Source organism: Oncorhynchus mykiss, chromosome 3 (genome assembly GCF_057628025.1).
Source record: "Oncorhynchus mykiss isolate SJ-2025 chromosome 3, ASM5762802v1, whole genome shotgun sequence".
NCBI lineage: Eukaryota > Metazoa > Chordata > Actinopteri > Salmoniformes > Salmonidae > Oncorhynchus > Oncorhynchus mykiss.
The window spans coordinates 74,085,879-74,110,605 of record NC_143024.1 but is presented as its reverse complement, the minus strand read 5'-3'; the positions used below and the strand labels follow the sequence as shown (position 1 = coordinate 74,110,605).

At 42.8% G+C, this 24,727-nt stretch overlaps 1 protein-coding gene across 1 annotated transcript; it reads right to left on the bottom strand.

Annotated features, from left to right (window-relative positions):
* Positions 1-8,367: 8,367 nt before the first annotated feature.
* On the bottom strand, positions 8,368-24,725 carry LOC110520344 (succinate--CoA ligase [ADP-forming] subunit beta, mitochondrial). Its single transcript, XM_021597600.3, has 11 exons — positions 24,544-24,725; positions 23,567-23,753; positions 17,743-17,842; positions 17,488-17,650; positions 16,698-16,826; positions 16,050-16,188; positions 14,033-14,194; positions 13,762-13,904; positions 11,334-11,454; positions 10,268-10,356; positions 8,368-9,664 (listed from the first exon to the last, which is right to left on the bottom strand). The coding sequence occupies exons 1-11, from the start codon at positions 24,703-24,705 to the stop codon at positions 9,590-9,592; spliced, it is 1,470 nt and encodes a 489-aa protein (XP_021453275.2). The 5' UTR covers positions 24,706-24,725; the 3' UTR covers positions 8,368-9,589.
* Positions 24,726-24,727: the final 2 nt, after the last annotated feature.

Genomic DNA, 24,727 nt, shown 5'->3' with positions numbered 1-24,727 from the left:
TCCTGCTGTGATGTGATTCAGTTAGAAGTGATCCTCTACCCAGGAGCACCAGGGTAACAGGATGCCTCAGACATATTACAGCAGGGAGAAAAACAAAGGCAACATAAAGGAAGAGCCTCGCCAGACCTCATGAGTTGGTGTGTGTGTGTGCACTCAAATGATGTCCCTCAGGTTCTTAAAAATGCTGCTGTTGTGGCGTGGATCCAAGGACTCAAGGGGAGAGGTAACCTGCTAGTTCCTATTAACATTTTCTCTTCATGTTAATTTAAAGCCGGAACTATGGGTGGGTCATCACTGGTGGAGTGTGTGTGTGTGCGTGCGTGTGTTCATCCATGCGTGTGTGCGTGCGTGCGCGGGTTAGAGTGTGACGGCTCTATCTACTGGCAATTTCACATATTTCTATTTATAAACTCCGTTTAGAGAGCAAGAAGCCCCATTTCCTGCTGTTTCATTGTGGAGAGGAGAACAATGACTCTCCAGAGTGTCATCATCTCATAGACTCTCCAGAGAATTGCTCTCTTCCTCCTGTTTGAAGACAAGGAGATAGAGAGAAAGAAAATCAACAATCCTTTTCACAAGGGTAGAATTGTTTATAGAGTGCACATATATCAACGAGCAGAATAAAGCCACTTGATGTAGGGCTCCATAGCTAAAGCGAGAATTGGACATTGGCTGCACAGAGTCACATTAAGAGAAATCCCATGCAACCTTGTTTAAAAAAACACTGGAATCTGATATCCAATCTACACCTCAATTAGGCTGATAGAAATCCTCATTTTTAATTTAATTATTTAAAATATGAGAGTCATTATTTTTATTTCTACACTTTCTTGTTCTGAACTTCCAACATGAGTGGGATGGGTGTGGCTGCGTGACAATGAACAAGAACAGCTGCTCACTGATTTCACAGCTGTAAACGCAGTTACACCTCTGACACCGCCAAAACATCAGCTATGTGGGTGTCGGCTATCCCCTGTTAACGCAGGATCTGATTGAATCTAGGCCTTTATTGTACTAGCCGTCACTCACCAGAGATGGAAAAAGTACCCAATTGTCATACTTGAGTAAAAGTAAAGATACCTTAATAGAAAATGACTCAAGTAAAAGTCACCCAGTAAAACACTACTTGAGTAAAAGTCTGAAAGTATTTGGTTTTAAATATACATAAATATCAAAAGTAAATGTAATTGATCAAATATACTAAAGTATCAAAAGTAAAAGTATACACTACCGGTCCAAAATTTGGGGCCACTTAGAAATGTCCTTGTTTTTGAAAGAAAAGCTATTTTTCTGTCCATTAAAATAACATCAAAATTATCAGAAATACAGTGTAGACATTGTTAATGTTGTAAATGACTATTGTAGCTGGAATTTTTTTATGGAATATCTACAGTGGGGCAAAAAAGTATTGTCAGCCACCAATTGTGCAAGTTCTCCCACTTAAAAAGATGAGAGAGGCCTGTAATTTTCATCATAGGTACACTTCAACTATGACAAACAAAATGAGAAAATAAAATCCTGAAAATCACATTGTAGGATTTTTTAATGAATTTATTTGCAAATTATGGTGGAAAATAAGTATTTGGTCACCTACAAACAAGCAAGATTTCTGGCTCTCACAGACCTGTAACTTCTTCTTTAAGAGGCTCCTCTGTCCTCCACTCGTTATCTGTATTAATGGCACCTGTTTGAACTTGTTATCAGTATAAAAGACACCTGTCCACAACCTCAAACAGTCACACTCCAAACTCCACTATGGCCAAGACCAAAGAGCTGTCAAAGGACACAATAAACACAATTGTAGACCTGCACCAGGCTGGGAAGACTGAATCTGCAATAGGTAAGCAGCTTGGTTTGAAGAAATCAACTGTGGGAGCAATTATTAGGAAATGGAAGACATACAAGACCACTGATAATCTCCCTCGATCTGGGGCTCCACGCAAGATCTCACCCCGTGGGGTCAAAATGATCACAAGAATGGTGAGCAAAAATCCCAGAACCACACGGGGGGACCTAGTGAATGACCTGCAGAGAGCTGGGACCAAAGTAACAAAGCCTACCATCAGTAACACACTATGCCACCAGGGACTCAAATCCTGCAGTGCCAGACGTGTCCCCCTGCTTAAGCCAGTACATGTCCAGGCCCGTCTGAAGTTTGCTAGAGAGCATTTGGATGATGCAGAAGAAGATTGGGAGAATGTCATATGGTCAGATGAAACCAAAATCTAACTTTTTGGTAAAAACTCAACTCGTCGTGTTTGGAGGACAAAGAATGCTGAGTTGCATCCAAATAACACCATACCTACTGTGAAGCATGGGGGTGGAAACATCATGTTTTGGGGCTGTTTTTCTGCAAAGGGACCAGGACGACTGATCCGTGTAAAGGAAAGAATGAATGGGGCCATGTATTGTGAGATTTTGAGTGAAAACCTCCTTCCATCAGCAAGGGCATTGAAGATGAAACGTGGCTGGGTCTTTCAGCATGACAATGATCCCAAACACACCGCCCGGGTAACGAAGGAGTGGCTTCGTAAGAAGCATTTCAAGGTCCTGGAGTGGCCTAGCCAGTCTCCAGATCTCACCCCCATAGAAAATCTTTGGAGGGAGTTGAAAGTCTGTGTTGCCCAGCAACAGCCCCAAAACATCACTGCTCTAGAGGAGATCTGCATGGAGGAATGGGCCAAAATACCAGCAACTTTGTGTGAAAACCTTATGAAGACTTACAGAAACCGTTTGACCTCTGTTATATACCCTTTGTTGGCAATGACAAAGTATTGAGATAAACTTTTGTTATTGACCACAAACTTATTTTCCATCATAATTTGCAAATAAATAAATTAAAAATCCTACAATGTGATTTTCTGGATTTTTTTTCTCATTTTGTCTGTCATAGTTGAAGTGTACCTATGATGAAAATTACAGGCCTCTCTCATCTTTTTAAGTGGGAGAACTTGCACAATTGGTGGCTGACTAAATACGTTTTTGCCCCACTGTACATAAGCGTACAGAGGCCCATTATCAGCAACCATCACTCCTGTGTTCCAATGGAAAGTTGTGTTAGCTAATCCAAGTTTATCATTTTAAAAAGCTAATTGATCATTAGAAAACCCTTTTGCAATTATGTTAGCACAACTGAAAACTGATTAAAGAAGCAATAAAACGGGTATTCTTTAGACTAGTTGAGTATCTGAAGCATCAGCATTTGTTGGTTCAATTACAGGCTCAAAATGGCCAGAAACAATTAACTTTCTTCTGAAACTTGTCAGTCTATTCTTGTTCTGAGAAATGAAGGCTATTCCATGTGAGAAATTGCCAAGAAACTGAGGATCTCGTACAACCCTGTGTACTACTCCCTTCACAGAACAGCGCAAACTGGCTTTAACCAGAATAGAAAGAGGAGTGGGAGACCCCAGTGCACAACTGAGCAAAAGGACAAGTACATTAGAGTGTCTAGTTTGAGAAACAGATGCCTCACAAGTCCTCAACTGGCAGCTTCATTAAATAGTACCCGCAAACACCAGTCTCAACATCAACAGTGAAGAGGCAACTCCTTTTGCCCATCTTAATCTTTTATTTTTATTGGCCAGTCTGAGATATGGCTTTTTGCAACTCTGCACTCACTCTGTCAGTGAGTGAGTGCGTGCATGAGTGTAAGAGAGCAAGAGAGAAAGAACACACCTCAAAGCAGAATAGCCAACACATAGAGACACTGGCCAGGGGGAGAGAGCTAACGAAGGACGCCGATTCAATGTCATGCAAATGTATTGAGGGGGAACTCCTGTGGCTGACAGGACAGAAAAGGTCAGAGAACTAAACATTGGGAGGCGGACAGGTCCAGTCAGGTCCGATGACCTTGATCCACATCCAACTGAGAGATGGCCAACCTAATGAGGTTGGTGGAGTGACTGATTTGGAGGAGGAGGCAGTTGCCCCTTACACACTGACTGATATGAGGTCAGATTTGCGTTTCTGAGTAGGATGAAGTTGCACACAATCAATGCCTTCATTACCACTGATTCATGAAAGGACTGGATAGGTTGACACACTATGTTGCTTTCACCTATCATGTTTATCTATATCAGTGAGTGTGGAAGAAAGGACACAACGAAAGGGAAAAAGTTACACCTCTTTAAACAGAGCTTCTACTTTAAAGAGAGGAGAGGAAGACGCTGCATGTTTAAAAATAGGCTCTTAACTTAATCTCCCTGTAACTGTTTGAAATAACTGTGCCCAAACAACAGATGAATGTGGATGATTATTTTCTTTACATTACCTGCCTAGAAAATAATACAAGGCTGAAAGCTCCTAGTCTGGACTCTCCAGACAGTATCTAATATGTGATATTGAGTGTAGCTACTGCATGTGGCTGTGAGATTAAAGGTCCTGAACTGTGAATTGGCTTGGTCAGCATCTGCGGCCAATAGAAAACAATAAAAACAACACATCATAGACCATCTCTTGGGAAAAAATAATCAGCAGCATGGCTACCATTCTGTTGGTTTTTCAGAGCTCTAGGTCCTACTGTATTCAATCAAAAGCTGTCACTGGGTTTATGAGGTAAGACTAAAACTTATTTTTCATTCACTAAGACTGTTACGTTAGAACACACCTTATCTCCTTACTCCCACCCGCCCACCCACCCATCTCCCCACCCACACATCTCCCCACCCACACAATCATTCCTGACAGACAGGGTCAGATTGATGCCCTTTATCACACACAAATAAGAGAACAGAAGGAAACACCATGCCGCTGCTCCCACTGGACACCATCACTCATCCCCAGCAGAGATTTATACACTCTTGTCATGTAGCATTGGAGAGGGGGAGACATACACACAGAGGGACAGAGAATGGAGGAGTGAGAGATTGAAATGGAAAGGGAGTGATTGTGTATATGGGGTGGGGGTGAAAAACGTGTGAGAGGTGAAGAGGATGAGAAAAAAAGAACTAGAACATCCTCTCTCCCTCCCAGCCACTAAGCTGCACAGTTAGTACACCATGTACGTACAGTGAATGAGGTTGACTGACGGGTATGAGTAGCCCACATGAAGGCTTCTCTGGGAACCCTGGCATACCCAGGCCCTCTGGGAAACCAAATGCCATCCCTCATGGAGCTTAGTCTGCTGACTAGGGCACAACTCCATGATCCTCACAGAGCGCAGTGTGCCAAGGAACAGAACACAAGGCTGGTGACCATGCATGATTAGGATTACCCATGACACCAGGAGACAGGGAAATATTGTAGCCCCTCAGAGACAACCCAGCTGTTATGATGTAGCCAGCAGGAGTTTATCCTAATGGGAGATATCACTTCAAAAGACAGATGTGACACTGCTTCTCCACACCCTCAGATTACAAGACAAAGTTCCAAGGTGTCTGGGTTTATTTAGTTTAGTTGAATGCACCGGTAGACCAGCAGGGATAATGCACTCCACTGTCTACTTAATGGTGCTGTTCTTTGCTGAGTCGTTGGTTCAGACAGTTGAATAGAAGTGTCTGGGAGATATTTGTCTGCATGAAATGTGTTCACAGTCTGGAGTTGGGCCTGTTCCTTGTCAGCCTGCTACCAACTGATAAGCGTCAGTCTGGTAAGCTTTTTAGGCGTGACGAATAAGTCAATACATTGCATTTAATGTGAAAAGATATGCGTCACGGTATAGCTAGAGCATATAGCTAGGATTAGGGTTGATCCAAGATGTGGAGATGAAACGAGGGTTAGGGTTGAGCTGGGAGCATGAAGCTACGGTTAGGGTGAGGCTTAGGGGATGAGCCAGGATGTGTGCATGAAGCTAGAGTTAGGGCCTTAACACTAGACGAAGCCTAATCCAAATTACTTAATGTGCCCCTCTCCCCACTACATGGCAGAAAGGCAGGCCTCAGTAGAAGCCTGACCTAGAGTTCATTTTCTTTTGAGTGACATTGGCTGAATTTTGTGCTGGCTTTGGACGTGGGAACCATTTTTCTGTCATTCGGGTCAATATCTCTGCGTCATCTAATTTTGATTGGACTGTGGCATCCAATCACAGTACCAGCAGACATTTGGTTTTTAATGAAGACAGTGATCTTAAGTCTGGAGTTATCGTTGTCCATAATTACTACCTTAACTGGCCGGTGTGACTTCTTTTTGGGGAGGTTGGCCAAATTTGTATGACTTCATTGCCATGATAATTTTACACTTCAAGGCTATCCATAATCAGATGGGTCTTCTAGTACCTCCGGAGGTGGTCAGGAAAATCTAACCACAATCTGTTCACAATGTGTCTTTTGATTGTCTACACCTGTCGACAAATGGGCACAATCAGAATGTGGACAAGATCAGGACAACAGCCGCATGTTAGAACCATGTATAAACAGGCTAGAAGGAAGGAGGGCGGGAGAAGGACAATTAGAGGAGAGAGACATGTCTCTGTCGGGGGTCTTTCACCAATTTATCCAGTGCAGCTTTTTTTTTTTTTTTACTGCAAAGGTTTCAAAGCAGTTCCTTCGATGAGGGGCATTAGTGATTGTGTGTGCGTGCCGGCATCATTCTTTACAGGTATACATTCAATGCGTCTGCCAGGGGTCTTTGGATGATTACAGTCAGCTTTGATATTTTTAACACTGACAAGCCAACCTATGATCAAGGCTAGAGGGGAACACTGCTAACTGAACCAAGGCAGTATGTAGAATAGGTAATTCAATGTTCAAACATGCAACTTTCCCTGAACAGAAAACACAAGAATCATAAGGTATGCTATAGGTATTTTACATGATACCAAAAGCATTTGTTCACCTTCATGTTGGTTGTGTTCAATCACCTTCACATAGAAATAAGACATCTCATGCATTTTACATCAATAGCTTTTTATGATGGCAGCCACTGTCGCATGTATGAAGCCATGAGAGACACACCCCTACCTTTAAAATATGGGAACATCTCCATAATTCCTGTGTTGTTCTTGCCTTCAGGCTACCCATATTCTTATCCCAAGCATGAACAGGTTTATGAAGGACAAATAGAGTATCAGGGCCAGGCAGTCCAGTCTTCAACTGCTAGCTCTGGGAAACAATCATGGTGTGTGTGTGTGTGTGTGTTTTGAAGCAGTAAGTGAACAATAACAGACTCTACATCGTTTTCATCTTCTTTCTCAACATTTAAAGAAACGTCCAGCAACAGAGTGGCTGCGAATCCAACTTTTCTGGGCCCATCTTCCTGACAGCTAAAGGTCCCGAAGCTTCTGCGCTCTACTCCTAGAAAACAGGCTACTGTGGCAAAATGGTGCTTGTTGAATAAAGTTGCATCAAAGCTGAATAACAGAACCAAATACAATAGCATAGTATAATGATACTGCAAGACAAACAAAAAAAACCTCATGAGATTTTAGGATGATTGTGCGAATGATTGCATTTCTCTCTCGTGGCCAAAACTCAGAGAATAACACTAGGCCAAATATGTGCTTTGATAGAAACAAAGCAGAAGGTATGCTACCGTTTTAAAACCATCTGCTCTGAAAATGTATTTACTGAAAATCATTCAGAAAACTGTGGACTGCTTCTAAACAACACAAAATGCATAACTCCATGAAACTGAGATCAAATGGTTGGCGTTCAGATGCTGAATGGACGTTTCACTGGTAAAACAAATCATTCACGATCGACAGGGAGAAAAGTGTAGGGAGGGTCACCACAAAAATGTGTGAGTAAAGTAGAGGTAAAGAAACACTTGCGCAGAATGTGATTCAAATCTTCAGCTCTGTGGAAAAGGATCCAAGGGGCGGGTACGTACTTAAAGCAATGCAAAATATCGTCTCCAGCAATCAAACTCCCATCACCTCATTACAGTACAGTGTATACCAACTCAGTCCACCCACACAGCGATAACCCACTGGGTCACAGCCTTTAGCTCCTGATATGCTGTGGGCCCTGGCTTCAAGGATGCTCAAGGCGAATGTATCCTTGAAGCGTGTCAAAACCAATGCCACAGTCCACATGTGCCATACAGAGACAGACGGTGCTGGCAACAGGAGGTAACCCTGCTCTGACACAATCCTGTTTTTAAACTTTTAACATAGTACGTATCCCCAGTGGATTAGGAGATGGAATAGAATACAACTTTATCGTCCATTGGTTAGAACAGAAATTAAAATAGAAGCCAAAATGACTTATTATGCAACTGAAATACATGTACTGTCTGGCATGTAGAAAATGTAAGAATCTGACACTTATGCTAATGTCTCACAGTATAGAACCTAATTTGGCATCACATGAGCCTGGTCTTTATATTTCTTTGTGCTTTTGTTATCATTTGTTGCCAAACAGCCATACGAGATGCAGACAACTTTCACATTGTAAGTACCGTACAAGTGCAACAAAACTAAAACAAACATTTCTTTTTTCTTTTTTTTACTCCCCAAGAGAAGCATAAATATTTTACAGAAGATAACGGCGGTCTCGTTATTTACAAGATATAATAAATGTCTTGACAACTCACAATAACTGTTTCTGTGTTCTGAGGGCTAGGGAGTAACAGAGAGAGATAGGAATGGAGAGAGAGAGATATGGAGAGGACTTAATTACAATCTTTTAACAGTTTAGTTGAGAGGACACTGCACACACCCAAGTGAAAAAGGTTTTCCCCATGACATAGTGGCAGACTACACATACACTGTAGCAGGCTCTTATAGGGGAGAGTGAGGGGAAGGAAGAGACAAATACACAAACATGCTGACAACCAGATAGGCAGTAGTTTTGATAACACACACAAAGAATAGAACTCTTACTAGTTCAAAACGAGAGTACTAGAAAGCTTTTATCCAGCTATGCATTCAAAATTGCATGGAAATTAAATGAGTGACATAAGAGGTCCTCCTAACAGCAATGTATAAGCTCAAGTGTTATCCCCTAGCTTCTGATGAGCTACATTCTGCATAGTGGCCAACTTCCCCCATCGCATCTCCCATTCTCAGAAGCACTCAGTAAAAGCCTCTCCTGTAGGGGCAGATGGAAGAGATTTAAAGGGGAGAGGACTATGACTGACAGCGACATAACTCTCTTTAGCCAAGTGATCCAGGAGAACGAAGCCTAAGGGGAATTAGCTGTACCTTTACAGACAGCAGAAATTCTCCCAAAATGTACCGGTAAATAGATAGGTCTATCACCCTCTCAAAGAAACAAGCAAGGTTGGGGGGGTTGTGCATTATGACTAGAGCTAGGCATTCTGGGAGCTGAAGGAGAGAGGTGGGGGAAGAGGAAGTAACTAGGAATCATTGTGAAAACAGAGCGAGTAATAATGGAATAATCTGAAGGAACGCCCCCGTGCCTGATCTGAAAAGCATGTTAATGTGTTGCATTTGAACAGACAATACACACTAGCCATGGCATACATAACAAAACAGAGAGGGAGGAAAGTCGAGATTAGGAGAGCAAAAATTCCCACATTAGTGGTGTGTATGCACATGTGTATTTTGGAGCCTTGCCACAGAGAGAGAATCAGAACTAACAGAGAAGTTGATGGGCTGTGTTGTATTGGAGTATTCGCTCAGTAGTGAGAGGCTCTTCTTGCTGTTCGAAAGGTTGGGGGTGGGGTGTCGAGGTTTAGGGGGCATGGCTTAGAGTGGCAGCTGGAAGGAGATGTCCACATGAGCCTCCTGAGCCAACGACACAATCTCAGAAAGCTTTACAACCTGAGAGAGAGTGAGAAAGAGGATAGTTTAACACAGACACAGAGCTAAACAGTGGCAGGGAACAATACGAGTACAAAAAAACTAACAAAGCTAAAAAAGGTTTTGATTGCGAGGGGCTGCAATTTCCATTAGGTGGTCATGCCAAGCTGCCACTGTGCTGGCTAACTGATGCTCATCTCTGGAGTAGATCACTCCAAAAACAAGGGAGAGAGATGGTGGGAGTCAGTGAGAGCTAAGCCAGACTAGAGGTTGAGGGAGAGCGAGAGATAAGAGGAAGGGGGCCTCAGCTCTGAGTCAATGCCACTGCTGTTAGCGCCACCAGAAATCAAAGCCATAAAACTCAGGCTGTGTCACTTCAGCCAGGCAGGATGGCAATGAGCTGCATTTAAACTGTCACTATACCCTGACAGTTCCAATGGACACCCACACTACCCTGTTGGTGCCCCTTGTCTCAAACAAACCCCATTACTCTGGACCCTCAAACGGTGCATGACATTCCTTAGTTTCCACATTCACATAGACCTACTGTACCAAACACACAACGCCCAAGGTGCTTAGAGAGACTGAATTGGGTAGAGAAAGGGGGAGAGGTGTGTGACTCACCATTCTAGCAGCCTCGTCCAGATCGTCACAGGCCAGGAGCTTCAGTGGGCTAGCAGCGATCAAAGCTTTGGCATCGTCCACTCTGGATCCTGAAACACAGCAGAGCAGCAGTCTCTCTTTAGCCTCTATCTTTTCCAAAGCTCTTTGGTTCTCTTTTATATTCTTTCAAATATCCTAGTTTGAATCCCTGAGCCGACTAGGTTAAAAAAAATCTGTTAATGTGCCCTTGAGCAAGGCACTTAACTCTAACTGCTCATGTAAGTCGCTGATAGTGTTTGGTATAAATGTGGTCTAGATTACATTTCATATTAGAGTAGGTGATCATTATTGATAAGGACATTTTGCAGAAGAAAGAGCCTCAATACATGCAAGGCATTGAACATTACATACGGTTCCCCAACTGGTTTAAGTTCATCATAATAAATCATATAAAAGACTAAAAACATCAGGAAATCGGCTACATGTGATTTTCATTTTGGAAATCTGTTCCTAAGTATTCCCTCGCATAATAAAGGAGATGTGATTGTATAAAAATGTAAGGAAGGTTAAATAATTACATCTGTTAGGGCCTCGAGGTCCATTTACAGTCTACAAATTATGTGTAGATATTTTACGGCCCCCCCAATCGTCCATTCAAGAAAAATGAAAAATTCTAGTTGATGATCCCTGGGCTGCATGAATGGAAAAAATAGCTCAAGAAGACATACAGTAAAATAGAAGTCTATGATTTGTTTGTGAAGGCAATAATTTTAGTCCAATTACATTTAGTTTAACTGAGTTACTGAGTTCTGTATAAATACACACAATCTATTTTAGTACATCTGGAATAAAGCTGGGAGCTACAGGGTCCCACAGCACAGGTTGTGTGTGTGTGTGTGTGTGGAAGTAGTAGAAGAGCCCAATCATGACAGGCAGCTTGCTCTTTGACCTTTAAAAGGCCACGCTCCATTGTTGCCCTGGTGTCACCCCTTCCTTCTCTCCCGGCCCACTGTGTGTGTGTCACTGGGTGACCGTGCCAAAATGTCAGTGCTGTAGCCGATGACTCCACGAGGGAGGTCAGTCTTACCTTGTAACCGTACCACAATGGGGATCTTCAGGTCCAAGTCTGTAACAGCCATGATGATGCCCTGAGCAATGATGTCACACCTCATGATGCCACCGAAGATGTTCACCAGGATGGCCTGCACCTGAGGACCACAAACAGAGATGTTGACCATGAAAACATGACTGAAGATATGGACTGTAGAAACAAGACAAAGCCAAGCAATCACAAAGCATGATCACAAATCCATAAAGGACCATTAACAACCAAAACCTAAAAATCCTATAGCATCAACAGAATCATAGGCATCAACATTAGCCACAAATCTACCACCAGTGAGCTTTTAACCATCTATCAAACCTCACAGCTTAGGCTATGTACACTAGCATGTGTACGCCCATAGGTGTTCCCTTAAGTCATCCGCCATTTAAAATCTCCCAGATAAATGTCACCCCATAGCTTCCACCAGTGTTAAACCTCACCCCCCGGAATGGGCCCTCCTACTGATATCCTACAGGTATCTCCAGACATGTCTGTCAAGACACACCTACTAGGGGATGCGTCTACTGAAAAGTTTCCTTATAAATTTGAAGTGGGAAGTTTGCATACACCTTAGCCAAATATATTTGAACTCCGTTTTTCACAATTCCTGACATTTAATCCTAGTAACAATTCCCTGTTTTACATCAGTTAGGATTACCACTATTATAAGAATGTGAAATGTCAGAATAATAGTAGAGAGAATGATTTATTTCAGATGTTATCACATTCCCAGTGGGTCAGAAGTTTACATACCAAATACTAATTGAGTGTAGCATTGCCTTTAAATTGTTTAACTTGGGTCAAACGTTTGGGTAGCCTTCCACAAGCTTCCCACAATAAGTTGGGTGAATTTTGGCCCATTCCTCCTGACAGAACTGGTGTAACCGAGTCAGGTTTGTAGGCCTCCTTGCTTGCACACGCTTTTTCAGTTCTGCCCACACATTTTCTATAGGATTGAGGTCAGGGCTTTGTGATGGCCACTCCAATATCTTGACTTTGTTGTCTTTAAGCCATTTTGCCACAACTTTGGAAGTATGCTTGGGGTCATTGTCCATTTGGAAGACCCATTTGAGACCAAGCTTTAACTGATGTCTTGAGATGTTGCTTCAATATATCCACCTAATATTCCTTCCTCATGATGCTATCTATTTTGTGAAGTGCACCAGTCCCTCCTGCAGCAAAGCACCCCCACAACATGATGCTGCCACCCTCGTGCTTCACGGTTGGGATGGTGTTCTTTGGCTTCCAATCCTCCCCCTTTTTCCTCCAAATATAACGATGGCCATTATGGCCAAACAGTTCTTATTTTTGTTTCATCAGACCAGAGGACATTTCTCAAAAAAGTACAATCTTTGTCCAGTTGCAAACCGTAGTCTGGCTTTTTTGTGGCGGTTTTGGAGCAGTGGCTTCTTCCTTGCTGAGCGGCCTTTCAGGTTATGTCGATATAGGACTCGTTTTACTGTGTATATAGATACTTTTGTATAGGTTTCCTCCAGAATCTTCACAAGGTCCTTTGCAGTTGTTCTGGGATTGATTTGCACTTTTCGCACCAAAGAACGTTAATCTTTAGGAGACAGAACACGTCTCCTTCCTGAGTGGTATGACGGCTGCGTGGTCCCATGGTGTTTATATTTGCGTACTATTGTTTGTACAGATGAACGTGGTAACTTCAGGCATTTGGAAATTGCTCCCAAGGATGAACCAGTCTTGTGGAGGTCTACAATTTTTTTCTGAGGTTTTGGCTGATTTCTTTTGATTTTCCCATGATGTCAAGCAAAGAGGCCCTGAGTTTGAAGGTAGGCCTTGAAATACATCCACAGGTACACCTCCAATTGACTCAAATTATGTCAATTAGCCAATCAGAAGCTTCTAAAGCCATGACATAATTTTCTGGAATTTTCCATGCTGTTTAAAAGGCACAGTCGACTGTGCTGGAATTGTGATACATTGAATTATAAGTGAAATTATCTGTCTGTAAACAATTGTTGGAAAAATTACTTGTGTCATGCACAAAGTAGATGTCCTGACCAACTTGACAAAACTATAGTTTGATAACAAGAAATTTGGGGAGTGGTTGAAAAACGACTCCAACCTAAGTGTATGTAAACTTCCGACTTCAACTGTATAACCACAACCTTCATGAAGGTCCAAACATCAGGAATTATTAATTAATCCCTACCACTACCCCCCATCAAAACATCCTTAGTATAAGATGCAGGCTGCTCATGACCCAGATACCCAGCCATGCCGTTCCAGTTGGGGTCAGGGTGAAGGCCTGTGGAATACGTGACATGTCTGTGCCTGCTTGTGCCACAGTGAATACCTACTGCAGCTTAATGGTTCTTCTATGACCACCAGAGATGAGAAATGCTAGTTACAGTGACAAGTGTCCCCCACTCTCAGTCCTTACCTTCCTGTCGGAGGTGATAAGTTTGAAGGCCTCCATCACCTGGTGGGCTGTAGCTCCGCCCCCCACATCCAGGAAGTTGGCAGGAGTGCCACCATGCAGCTTGATGATGTCCATGGTGGCCATGGCTAGACCAGCCCCATTTACTGCACACGCACAGTGTATAGAATGAATACACAAATAACAAAATATGTCTATCACTACTGTTACTACAGTGAACCAAAGCTAGGTGTGTGGTGCAGTGAACCAGTGGTGGGTGTGTTGTGGCACTCACCCAGACAGCCGATGGATCCATCCAGGCCGATGTAGTTGAGGTCAGCCTTGGCTGCCTGTCGGTCCCTGGCATCCTCCTGGGTCCAGTCCTGCATGTCAAACACCTTCTTCTGGCGATACGCCGCGTTGGAGTCAAAGTTTATCTTGGCGTCCATGCACATCACTGTCAGAGGAACACAAGAGAAAGAGGCTGGCATCATCATTGGACGACAAAACCAATGACCCTGTAACTTCATTACGACACAACCCAGCGGCAGATATCCATTTATACTTTGAGAGAACTTTTTGTTATAACTGGTCCAAGGTGACATCGCTTTACTGTGTAACATTTGTTGGCTGTACTGTACATGTCAAGGATGAATCTGGGTTCAGTGGGTTGAGGTATAGATAAGATAGACAGACCACTACATGCCCATACAGTACATGCTCGTCGAACATCTCATTCCAAAATCATGGGCAATAATATGGAGTTGGTCCCCCTTTCTCTGCTATAACAGCTTCCCCTCTTCTGGGAAGGCTTTCCAATAGAACATTGCTACAGAGACTTGTTTCAATTCAGCCACAAGACCATTAATAAAGTTGGGCACTGATGATTAGGCCTGGCTCGCAGTCAGCGTTCCAATTCATCCCAAAGGTGTTCAATGGGGTTGAGGTCAGGGCTCTGTGCAGGCCAGTCAAGTTCTTCCACACCGATCTCAACAAACCATTTCTATATGGACGTCACTTAGTGCACGGGTGCATTGTCATGCTGAAACAGGAAAGAGCCTTCCCCAAACTGTTGCCACAAAGTTGGAAGCACAGAATTGTCTAGAATGGCATTGAATGCTGTAGCATAAGAATTCCCTTCACTGGAACTAAGGGGCCTAGCCTCAGATCATTATTCCTCCTCCACCAAACTTTACAGTTGGCACTATGCATTGGGTCAGGTGGCGTTCTCCTGTCATGCGCCAAACCCAGATTTGTCCGTTGGACTGCCAGTTGGTGAAGCGTGATTCATCACTCCAGAGAATGCATTTCCACTGCTCCAGAGTCCAATGGCAGCGAGCTTTACACCATTCCAGCCAACGCTTGTTATTGCGCATGGTGATCTTAGGCTTGTGTGCGGCTGCTCGGCCATGGAAACCTATTTCATGAAGCTCCCGACGAAAAGTTATTGTGCTGACATTGCTTCCAAAGGCAGTTTGGAACTCGGTAGTGAGTGTCCCGTTCTGTGAGTTTGTGTGGCCTACCACTTTGCGGCAAAGCCGTTGTTGCTCCTAGACGTTTCCACTTCACAATAACAGCACTTACAGTTGACCGGGGCAGCTCTAGAAGGGCAGAAATTTTTACAAACTGATTGTTGGAAAGGTGGCATCCTATGATGGTGCCACGTTGAAAGTCACTGAGCTCTTCAGTACGGGCCATTCTACTGCAAATGTTTGTCTATGGCATATCTGTGTGCTTGATTTTATACACCTGTCTGCAAAGGGTGTCGCTGAAATAGCCAAAACCACTAATTTGAAGTGGTGTACAGATACACTATATCACCAAAAGTATGGTTTGCTGACGTGGTAGCGTCAAAGGGCCATCATTGGCAATTCCTGCTGTCAATCAACTCTTCTTTTGGGGTTGGTAAATTCAGTCCATAACCACAAAGTCCTTAGAAGTACATATAAGCATTTGAAAGCTTTTCACATTTCAAAGCTAAAATAGTGCCTCTTACTTGACCCTCATCAGCCACCATACTCTGTCATATATGGCTATGGTGATGACAGTTGGTTGTGCAATAACACCCTCTCATTCCTTCAGTACTATTGGGTTTAGCTGCCTAATTGGCCCATCACTTAAAAGTACTGTGATTCACACTATGATTGTTCACTGGGAGTGCATTAGTGAGCATGATTGACAGTGAGTAATAGATCGATGGGAGAAGCCTACAACCAAGATTTTAACACTGACTGGCAACTCTCTCACCCAGCACTTAACACTTGCGTGTCGAACAACATCACTGGGAACGAAAAGCAAGTATGTGTGTGTACCCTGGCCAGAGGCGTCCTCCACCATGGGGTTGATCTCTAGCATGGAGGCATCGTACTTCATGAAGACGTTGTACAGCTTGATTATGTTAGCCGCTGCGTCGCCGATCAGAGCAGCAGGGAAGCCCATCTTCGTGGCAATCTGGAGAAAGAGAAAGTGGAGAGAGAAAATGAGAGAGACCGAAAAAATATATACTTTGGCAACACTAAGTAATGTATTCCCAGCTTGTAAAACACTTTGAATTCAATTGAAGGTGAGAGGACGTGAGGGAGAGGAGGAACAAACTACAATAAGAGGTATGTGAGTGAATGTGAGAGACAGGATGTGTCAGTTCATGGAAACACTGCAGGCACATGTGACATGTACTAAGTGAGATGGCATGTTGAATGAGCATCACAGACTGTATCAAAGTCAACCCTGACTTTGAAAGACACTGCGTGAAGGGATAACTAACAAGATTCTAAGGCCTTTTGAGGCTTCTGGGGCTCTTCTCATGAGAGAGAAACTCGAGACAGACCAAATATAAATATACAGTAAATGTTGCCACAAGCATTTGCTTAAACGTGCTCCAAAATAGCTACAAATCAAGAGTTTGACATGCGCTTTGTCTTGTCTGACTAGGTATTTTTACAACCCGATCCCAACTGTACCGAAACCGCCTGTTCCATCTTGATTCCATCCATGATGTCGATTGGCTCCTTCACAATGGCGTCGGGATTCTCCGCCGCCACATCCTCAATGTTCACACCCCCCTGAGAGCTGCCAATCAACACAGGGCCCTGTTCAGAGGGAGGGTACGATAGATTATTAGTACCAATAATTATACACCGTCATTGAGTGGCAAGTGGCAATCAAACTGAAACGGAGCAAATTAATGGAACATAATTCTCACAGCAATATCACAAATTTAACAAAAGATTGAATTGATCCATCGGTCATCAAGTTCTCAATGTACAAATGACCTCAAACCTGTACCCACGCACATTGACTCGGTACCAGTACCCCCTGTATATAGCCTCGTTATTGCTATGTTAATGTGTTACTTTTTATTATTTTTTACTTTAGTTTATTTGGTAAATATTTTCTTAACTCTTCCTGAACTGCACTGTTGGTTAAGGGTTTGTAAGTAAGCATTTCACAGGAAGGTCTACACTTGTTGTATTCGGAGCATGTGACAAATAAAGTTTGATTTGGAATGACAACTGGTATCTCTAACCTTTTGAGTGAAAAGACTAACTGCATATAGCTTTACAGCAGGACAACCAAGTCCCATGGAGCACAAGCATTTCCAACATGTCCATACCCATGTCCTTTACCACTACACCATCTAGTGGTAACATCACCAACAACATTCTTAAATCAAGATTCACACAACTGACCAATCTGTCGGTGTCACCTGTTGTCACCTGAGAGGCGTGGAGGGGCGGAGAATGGCCTCACCTGGAAGGATCTCTCCATGGTGATGGCGAAGTAGTACTCCCTGCGGGGGTACCTGCGCTCACAGATAAACACCTGGTTACAGATACGGCCCTGCTCGCCTGTCTGCTTGGTGTACAGCTTACGACCAATCATCTGAGAGGAGATGTCCCGGGCCTCCTCTGGCCTGTAAGAGAGGGGAAGAAGAATCGACATTGCCATGGTCAGACAGAGTAGAAATGTGGGTGCAGTTTGAAAGGAGATGTCGCTGACACTCACGAGTAAACAATCTTCACTCCTCCCTTCAGCCCTCCTTCGAATGTGCCTTTGCCTCGGCCTCCAGCCAACACCTGGGCCTTCACCACCAGATCCTTGGTGCCTGAGACAGACAGAGACAGACAGAGAGACAGAGAGAGAAACAGTAACTGTTACAGATATGCCGGACATTCCACTTATACACAAAGATAATGTATATGAAACAAACTACTCAAAACATTGTCAAACACAACCATTTTAGCAGAAGCATGCACTCATAAGCCCCTAAATGACTAGACTGTTGCTTTCAAGTTAATCTGTATCCACCACCAAACAAATTGTGTTAGCAATGAGTACTTAGTGAATAGTTTAGTCCTACTCATTAGAAACGTTTGTGGTCATACGCACATCCTTAACTTAGGTGCTGGGCTAATAAAGAATAGTAGTAAAGAACAAGAAGGCCCGTTCACTGTTTTTGCTCCCAATTCACCGCTTTGTTGACAATTATTTAAATCCGAAATGGATCTTCGTTAGGTCAAACAGACTTGTGCTCATATCCCAAAATATACACGTCACTATTCACCACTAAACACGCTGGGTGTGGAAACATTTAACATCAATAGTCAATCATAATTAAATCACAGAGTTACATATGGTCATAAAGGATTATATACAATTGAAGTCGGAAGTTTACATACACCTTAACCAAATACTTTTTAACTCCTTTTTTCACAATTCCTGGCATTTAATCCTAGTAAAAATTCCCTGTCTTACGTCAGTTAGGATCACCACTTTATTTTAAGAATGTGAAATGTCAGAATAATAGTAGAGAATGATTGATTTCTGCTTGTATTTCTTTCATCACATTCCCAGTGGGTCAGAAGTTTACATACATTCAATTAGTATTTGGTAGCATTGCTTTTAAACTGTTTAACTTGGGTCAAATATTTCAGGTATCCTTCCACAAGCATCCCACACAATAAGTTTGGTGAATTGTGGCCCATTCCTCCTGACAGAGCTGGTGTAACTGAGTCAGGTTTGTAGGCCTCCTTGCTCACACACGCTTTTTCAGTTCTGGCCACAACATTTCGATAGGATTGGAGGTCAGGGCTTTGTGATGGTCACTCCAATACCTGGACTTTGTTGTCCTTAAGCCATTTTGCCACAACTTTGGAAGTATGCTTGCGGTCATTGTCCATTTGGAAGACCCATTTGCGACCAAGCTTTAACTTCCTGACTGATGTCTTGAGATGTTGCTTTTGTTGTTGTTTTTGCTATTTTGTGTTGTGCACCAGTCCCTCCTGCAGCAAAGCACCCCCATAACATGATGCTGCCACCCCCGTGCTTCACGGTTGGAATGGTGTTCTTGTCCTAACCAACTATAGTTTGTTAACAAGAAATGTGTGGAGTGGTTGAAAAATGAGTTTGAATGACTCCAACCTAACTGTACATCATGGTGCGAACTACGGGGTGCAAAGGGGGAGGCTCAGCTCCCCTAAAATAATGCTAATCTAACCATTCTCCTATTTGTTTAAAATGCAGTGGTAAATATATGAAAATTTCCCAATGAAAAGGAAACCCCCAGCTCTCTGTCATGGTCGCTGTCCATCCAGTAATGGGGGTGGCAGGTAGCCTAGTGGTTAGAGCGTTGGAACCGAAAGGTTTGCAGATCGAATCCCCGAGCTGACAAGGTAAAAATCTGTGTTTCTGCCCCGCAAAGGCAGTTAACCCACCCTAGGCCGCCAATGACAATGAAAATAAGAATGTGTTCTTAACTGACTTGCCTTGTTAAAAAAAGGTCAAATAAATCAATTAAAACATTTTGAATTCCAGCCTCAGCTCCTTCATGCATAGATTTTCCTTTGAAGGCATATTTTCAAATTTGATAAAAATAGCCTTTATTCCAATGCATTTGATTTATCTGTTGATTTATCATTATTTGCTTTTGTCAGTCAATTGTTTAGAGCGCTCATTGCTTTGTTTTTCAGGTCTACGCATTCTCCGTGACATCCGTAGCCAGAAGTAGTAGCATTTATTTAGCAACATTATTTTCTATCAGTACTGTTTTCTTTCCTGGATCAGCTGATGATGATTGATGTCACTAGACAACTAGTCTATAGCTAGACACCATTGCACATCCAATTCATCCAACAAGTTTACATCAATACAGGTAGGCCTACAGTTAACTCTTTGGGTTAGAAGCATTCGATTTCGCAATGACATAGATCTACATTATTTGGGATTTATGTGCCCATGAGAACGGTTTTCACAGCGAACCATCATTACATTTTACGTAGGCAGTTTCATTTACAGTGCATTTTCAGAGATCTTCAAGATCCATAATTCGTAAGTATAATGTTGTAATTTAATTGTAATTTTAATTAAAATGCTTAATAATGACAAACACTGATAAATGTCCTTAATGTAAGGAAAGAAAGGTAGTGTTTTATGTCACACAATCTGTGAACAAGCATTAACTAGCATTAACATTAATTATGGTCAACTTTAGGGTGTAAAATGTGCTTTGATTCAACTCATGTATTAAATTGAATGTAGGATACCTATTCTGTGTGTGTTCATTTGTTTAAAATTGCCTTGGCTGAGAGGATAGGCTACCCGAAGTGGTGTAGGCCTAGTGTAAGGTAAACGGCATTTACCCACCTTAAAAAAAAAATGCACTTGAAAGTAATGGGAGCATGGCCTTTTTCACTGTGACCAGCAATCAGAGTTCACCCACATATTTATTTTAACACATAAATGTCTACCGGTAGGCCTATTTGAAGTTCATGGTAATACACATTGTATACTAGTTTAGTAAGTTGACCTTGTTTATTGGAACATTGCTGTGGGGACTTGCTTCCATTCAGCCACAACAGCATTAGTGAGGTCAGATACTGATGTTGGGCGATTGGGCCTGGCTCACATTCGGCGTTCCAATTCATCCCAAAGGTGTTCGATGGGGTTGAGGTCAGGGCTCTGTGCAGGCCAGTCAAGTTCGTCCACACCGATCGACAAACCCTTTCCATGTGGACCTCAACCCCAGATTCCTCCTCCACCAAACTTTACAGTTGACACTATGCATTCGGGCAGGTAACGTTCTCCTGTCATGCGCCAAACCCAGATTTGTCCGTCAGACTGCCAGGTGGTGAAGCGTGATTAATCACTCCAGAGAACGTGTTTCCACTGCTCCAGAGTCCAATGAACCAGTGGAAAGCGAATAGCGCGTAAAAATCGTCTGTCCTCGGTTGCAACACTCACTACCGAGTTCCAAACTGCCTCTGGAAGCAACGTCAGCACAAGATCTGTTCGTCGGGAGCTTCATGAAGTGGGTTTCCATGGCCGAGCAGCCGCACACAAGCCTAAGATTACCACGCGCAATGCCAAGTGTCGGCTGGAGTGGTGTAAAGCTCACTTCCATTGGACTCCTGAGCAGTGGAAACGTGTTCTCTGGTGCTTCACCATCTGGCAGTCTGTAATGGGAATTTGAATGTTGGTGCTTTTCTTGTAACTAATTTCTGAGTCCTATTTATGTGCTGTTCTATAAACCAATCTCTGTGTTCATGCAAGTGGCTGACTGCAGCTATTGATAAGTGGGGATTTGTTCAATTTGGCAGTACGCCGAGACGTTTCGAGAACTAACGAAAGTTATCAGTTTCAAGGTCTCAGTTTAAAGAGGAGAAGCCTTGTGGGGTGTTGGTCTGTCACGTTATAAAACAGTATTGGTCGGTCACATGAATAAAACAAAACGGCAATGATTAATGAATTATTCTAAATCATGCAAAAATAACTTGTCTTATATAGAGCTATACACAGACAACTGCTGAGTCTGCCCAGGGAGAGCTCCTGATTGACATGTGTACTATGGTGCACTGAGTTGGTTGGAACCTCTCCAGCGTGCTGACAAACAGTTATTCATTTAAGATTGACTTTGAGTGTCTCTGTGTAAGAATTTTTTCACAACAAGTGCAACAGACGAATCTGGGTTTGGCGGACGCCAGGAGAATGCTTACTGCCCCAATGCATAGTACTAACTGTAAAGTTGGGTGGAGGAACAACAATGTCTGGGGCTGTTTTTCATGGTTTGGGCTAGGCCCCTTAGTTCCAGTCACGGGAAATATTAATGCTACAGCATTCAATGACATTCTATATGATTCTGTGCTTCCAACTTTGTGGCAACAGTTTGGGGAAGGCCCTTTCCTATTTCAGCATGACAATGCACCCGTGCACAAACGAGATCGGTGTGGAAGAACTTGACTGGCCTGCACAGAACCCTGACCTCAACCCCATTGAACACTTTTGGCATGAATTGGAACGCAGACTGTGAGCCAGGCCTAATCGCCCAACATCATTGCCCGACCTCACTAATGCTATTGTGGCTGAATGGAAGCAAGTCCCCGCAGCAATGTTCCAATATCTAGTGGAATGTCTTCCCAGAATAACAAAGGCTATTATAGCAGCAAAGCGAGGACCAACTCCATATTAATGCCCATGATTTTGGAATGAGATGTTCAATGAGCAGTTGTCCACATACTTTTAGTCATGTAGTGTAACTCTGATTATGATTAAGCAGTGGTTTAAAATACTTTAAAGTGCTACTTAAGTAGTTTTTGGGGGCATCTGTGCTTTACTATTAATATTTTTGACAACTTTTACTTCACTACATTCCTAAAGAAAATACTGTGCTTTTCCCTGACACCCAAAAGTACTTGTTACATTTTGAATGCTTAGCAGGACAGAAAATGGTCTAATTCAAGAGAACATCCCTGGTTATCAAGAGAACATCCCTGGTCATCCCTACTGGCTCTGATCTGGCGGACTCACGAAAGACAAATGCTTCGTTTGTAAATTATGTCTGAGTGTTGGGAGTGTACCCCTGGCTATCCGTAAATTTAAAACATTTAGTTGTGCCTACTGGTCTGCTTAATATTTGTAATTAGAAATTATTCATACTTGACATTTTTGTCATTACATTTTACTTTTGATACTTAAGTATATTTAAAACCAAATACTTTGACTTTTACTCAAGTATTATTTTACAGGGTGACTTTCACTTTTGCTTGAGTCAATTTCTATTATTATCTTTACTTTAAATGAAGTATGACAATTAGGTACTTTTTCCCACCACTGTGATTGACTATGCGCAAAAGTGAATGGAAGTTTAAAAAATCCACACCCACCATGTGTAATGTGCGTAATGGTCATATCAGGTGAAATGTGTATATTTTGGGATGTGAGCACTCAGTGAACCATCCCTAGATATCGTTAGCAGTCATAGCTCGTAAGCTAAAAAAATATACAGAAAACAAATATAAGTTGGGGACAGCCCTAAACTGCACTGTCTTATAGAGCTGTGACGATACCAGTACAGCAATATTTTTTTCCATGGAAAAAATGAAAAAACAAAGCAGACCAAACTCTTTAGTCCTTTAAAAACCTGCAGTATGTAAAATATTGTGTGCTACAGCTTTTGAAAATAAATGTGACCGTGGATGACACAACATTAGGGCTGTTTTCCTAAAGAAGTCAAATCCACTTTGTGTTTAGTTTCCATGCCACGACACTAACGAATATTGCGATCCTGGTATCGTCCCGGCCCTACTGTCTTTTGAACTCTTGCTCTTAGTATTGCACTACAATGATACTGGGGCATCCCTAGATTACAGTATACATCCCACTCTCAGACCATACCTGACTCAGCCAAACATCAAAGAAGATTGGTTAGTTAATACATACAGACTCTCTACTACCTGGTCTGACATAATATAGGCCTACTGTCAATTCAAAGTTTTTATCCCCAATTTACTCTAGTGCAATTTATTTGCCCACATCCTATTAGGCTATGGATTACCAATCTCCTTGGCAACAGAGTAGGCCTCATCGGGTGAGCTGGCCACCTTGCCCTCGGGCACACAGACGCCAGCCTCTTTGAGCAGACCGATGCTCATGTACTCGTGCAGGGAGAGGTTCCTCTGCTGCTGCTGCAGGTGGGGGGACTGCTGCTGAGGCCCAAGCAGGCCAGAGGAACCACCCAGCACCTTGAGAGAGGGAGTAGAGTGAGAATGGGATAGAGGAGAGAGAAAGTGATGTAGGGAGAGGAGGGTACATTAACACTAGTGAAATTACAGTACCTACTCATGTCAGGGGGAGTACATCGTCTGTGCAAGGACACTGAATGAAAATTGCTACATCCATACAAAAGGGCACACACAGATGCACACAACACAAATGTGGAGTAACGTTTGTGTCAATAGTGGAAGTTTGCGGATATGAAAGAGAAATACATCAAACATGTCATTTGGACGTCAATTGAATCGACACCAAAAACGTTTTTCGAATGTATAAAAGGCCCACTAACTCTTATAAATTGGTCAGTTAGCTAGCTGGCTATTGTAGCTAACCTATTTAGCTAAATCTCAGATGCCGACAGCCTCGATGTCGCATAGCCTCTATTCATCCCGTTCTGACGTCGGCGCTTTGGTGTTGGAGGTCACTGTGTTTAGAACTATGTGAGCGGAAAATCTTGTTAGCAAACGCAAATCCCTGAACCCCCAAAATGGCTTGTCTTTTAATACATTTAGTTGTTTATGAATACATTCATTTTGCCATCGCTAGCAAGTGAAAGTAACCAGCTAGACAGTGATATAGACATGAATGTCTAGGTAGCTAGCATAGCCAGTTTCCTAGCAGCCTCAATGGCAATGAGCTAATGTCAATATGACCCTGTCTCTTTTGGGGGAATTTTGGACGTCGAAGAAGGGGCAGCAAAAGAATAATCACAGCTACAGGCAGTCGGATTTCGTGCCATTTTCCCCAATGCACACTTACCTTGGATGCAGTGGTAAGTGTCGATCTGGCCCCAGAATTTCTCAGGCTAGCCGAAAATCGGCCACAAATCAGGGACGCCGCCATGTTTCCTTCCCTGAAGCGAACAATAAATTGGGCGCATGCGTAGTAAACCAAGTGCCCCTTACACAGACTTGTGCACATTCCATGGTCTTTACAATTTGAA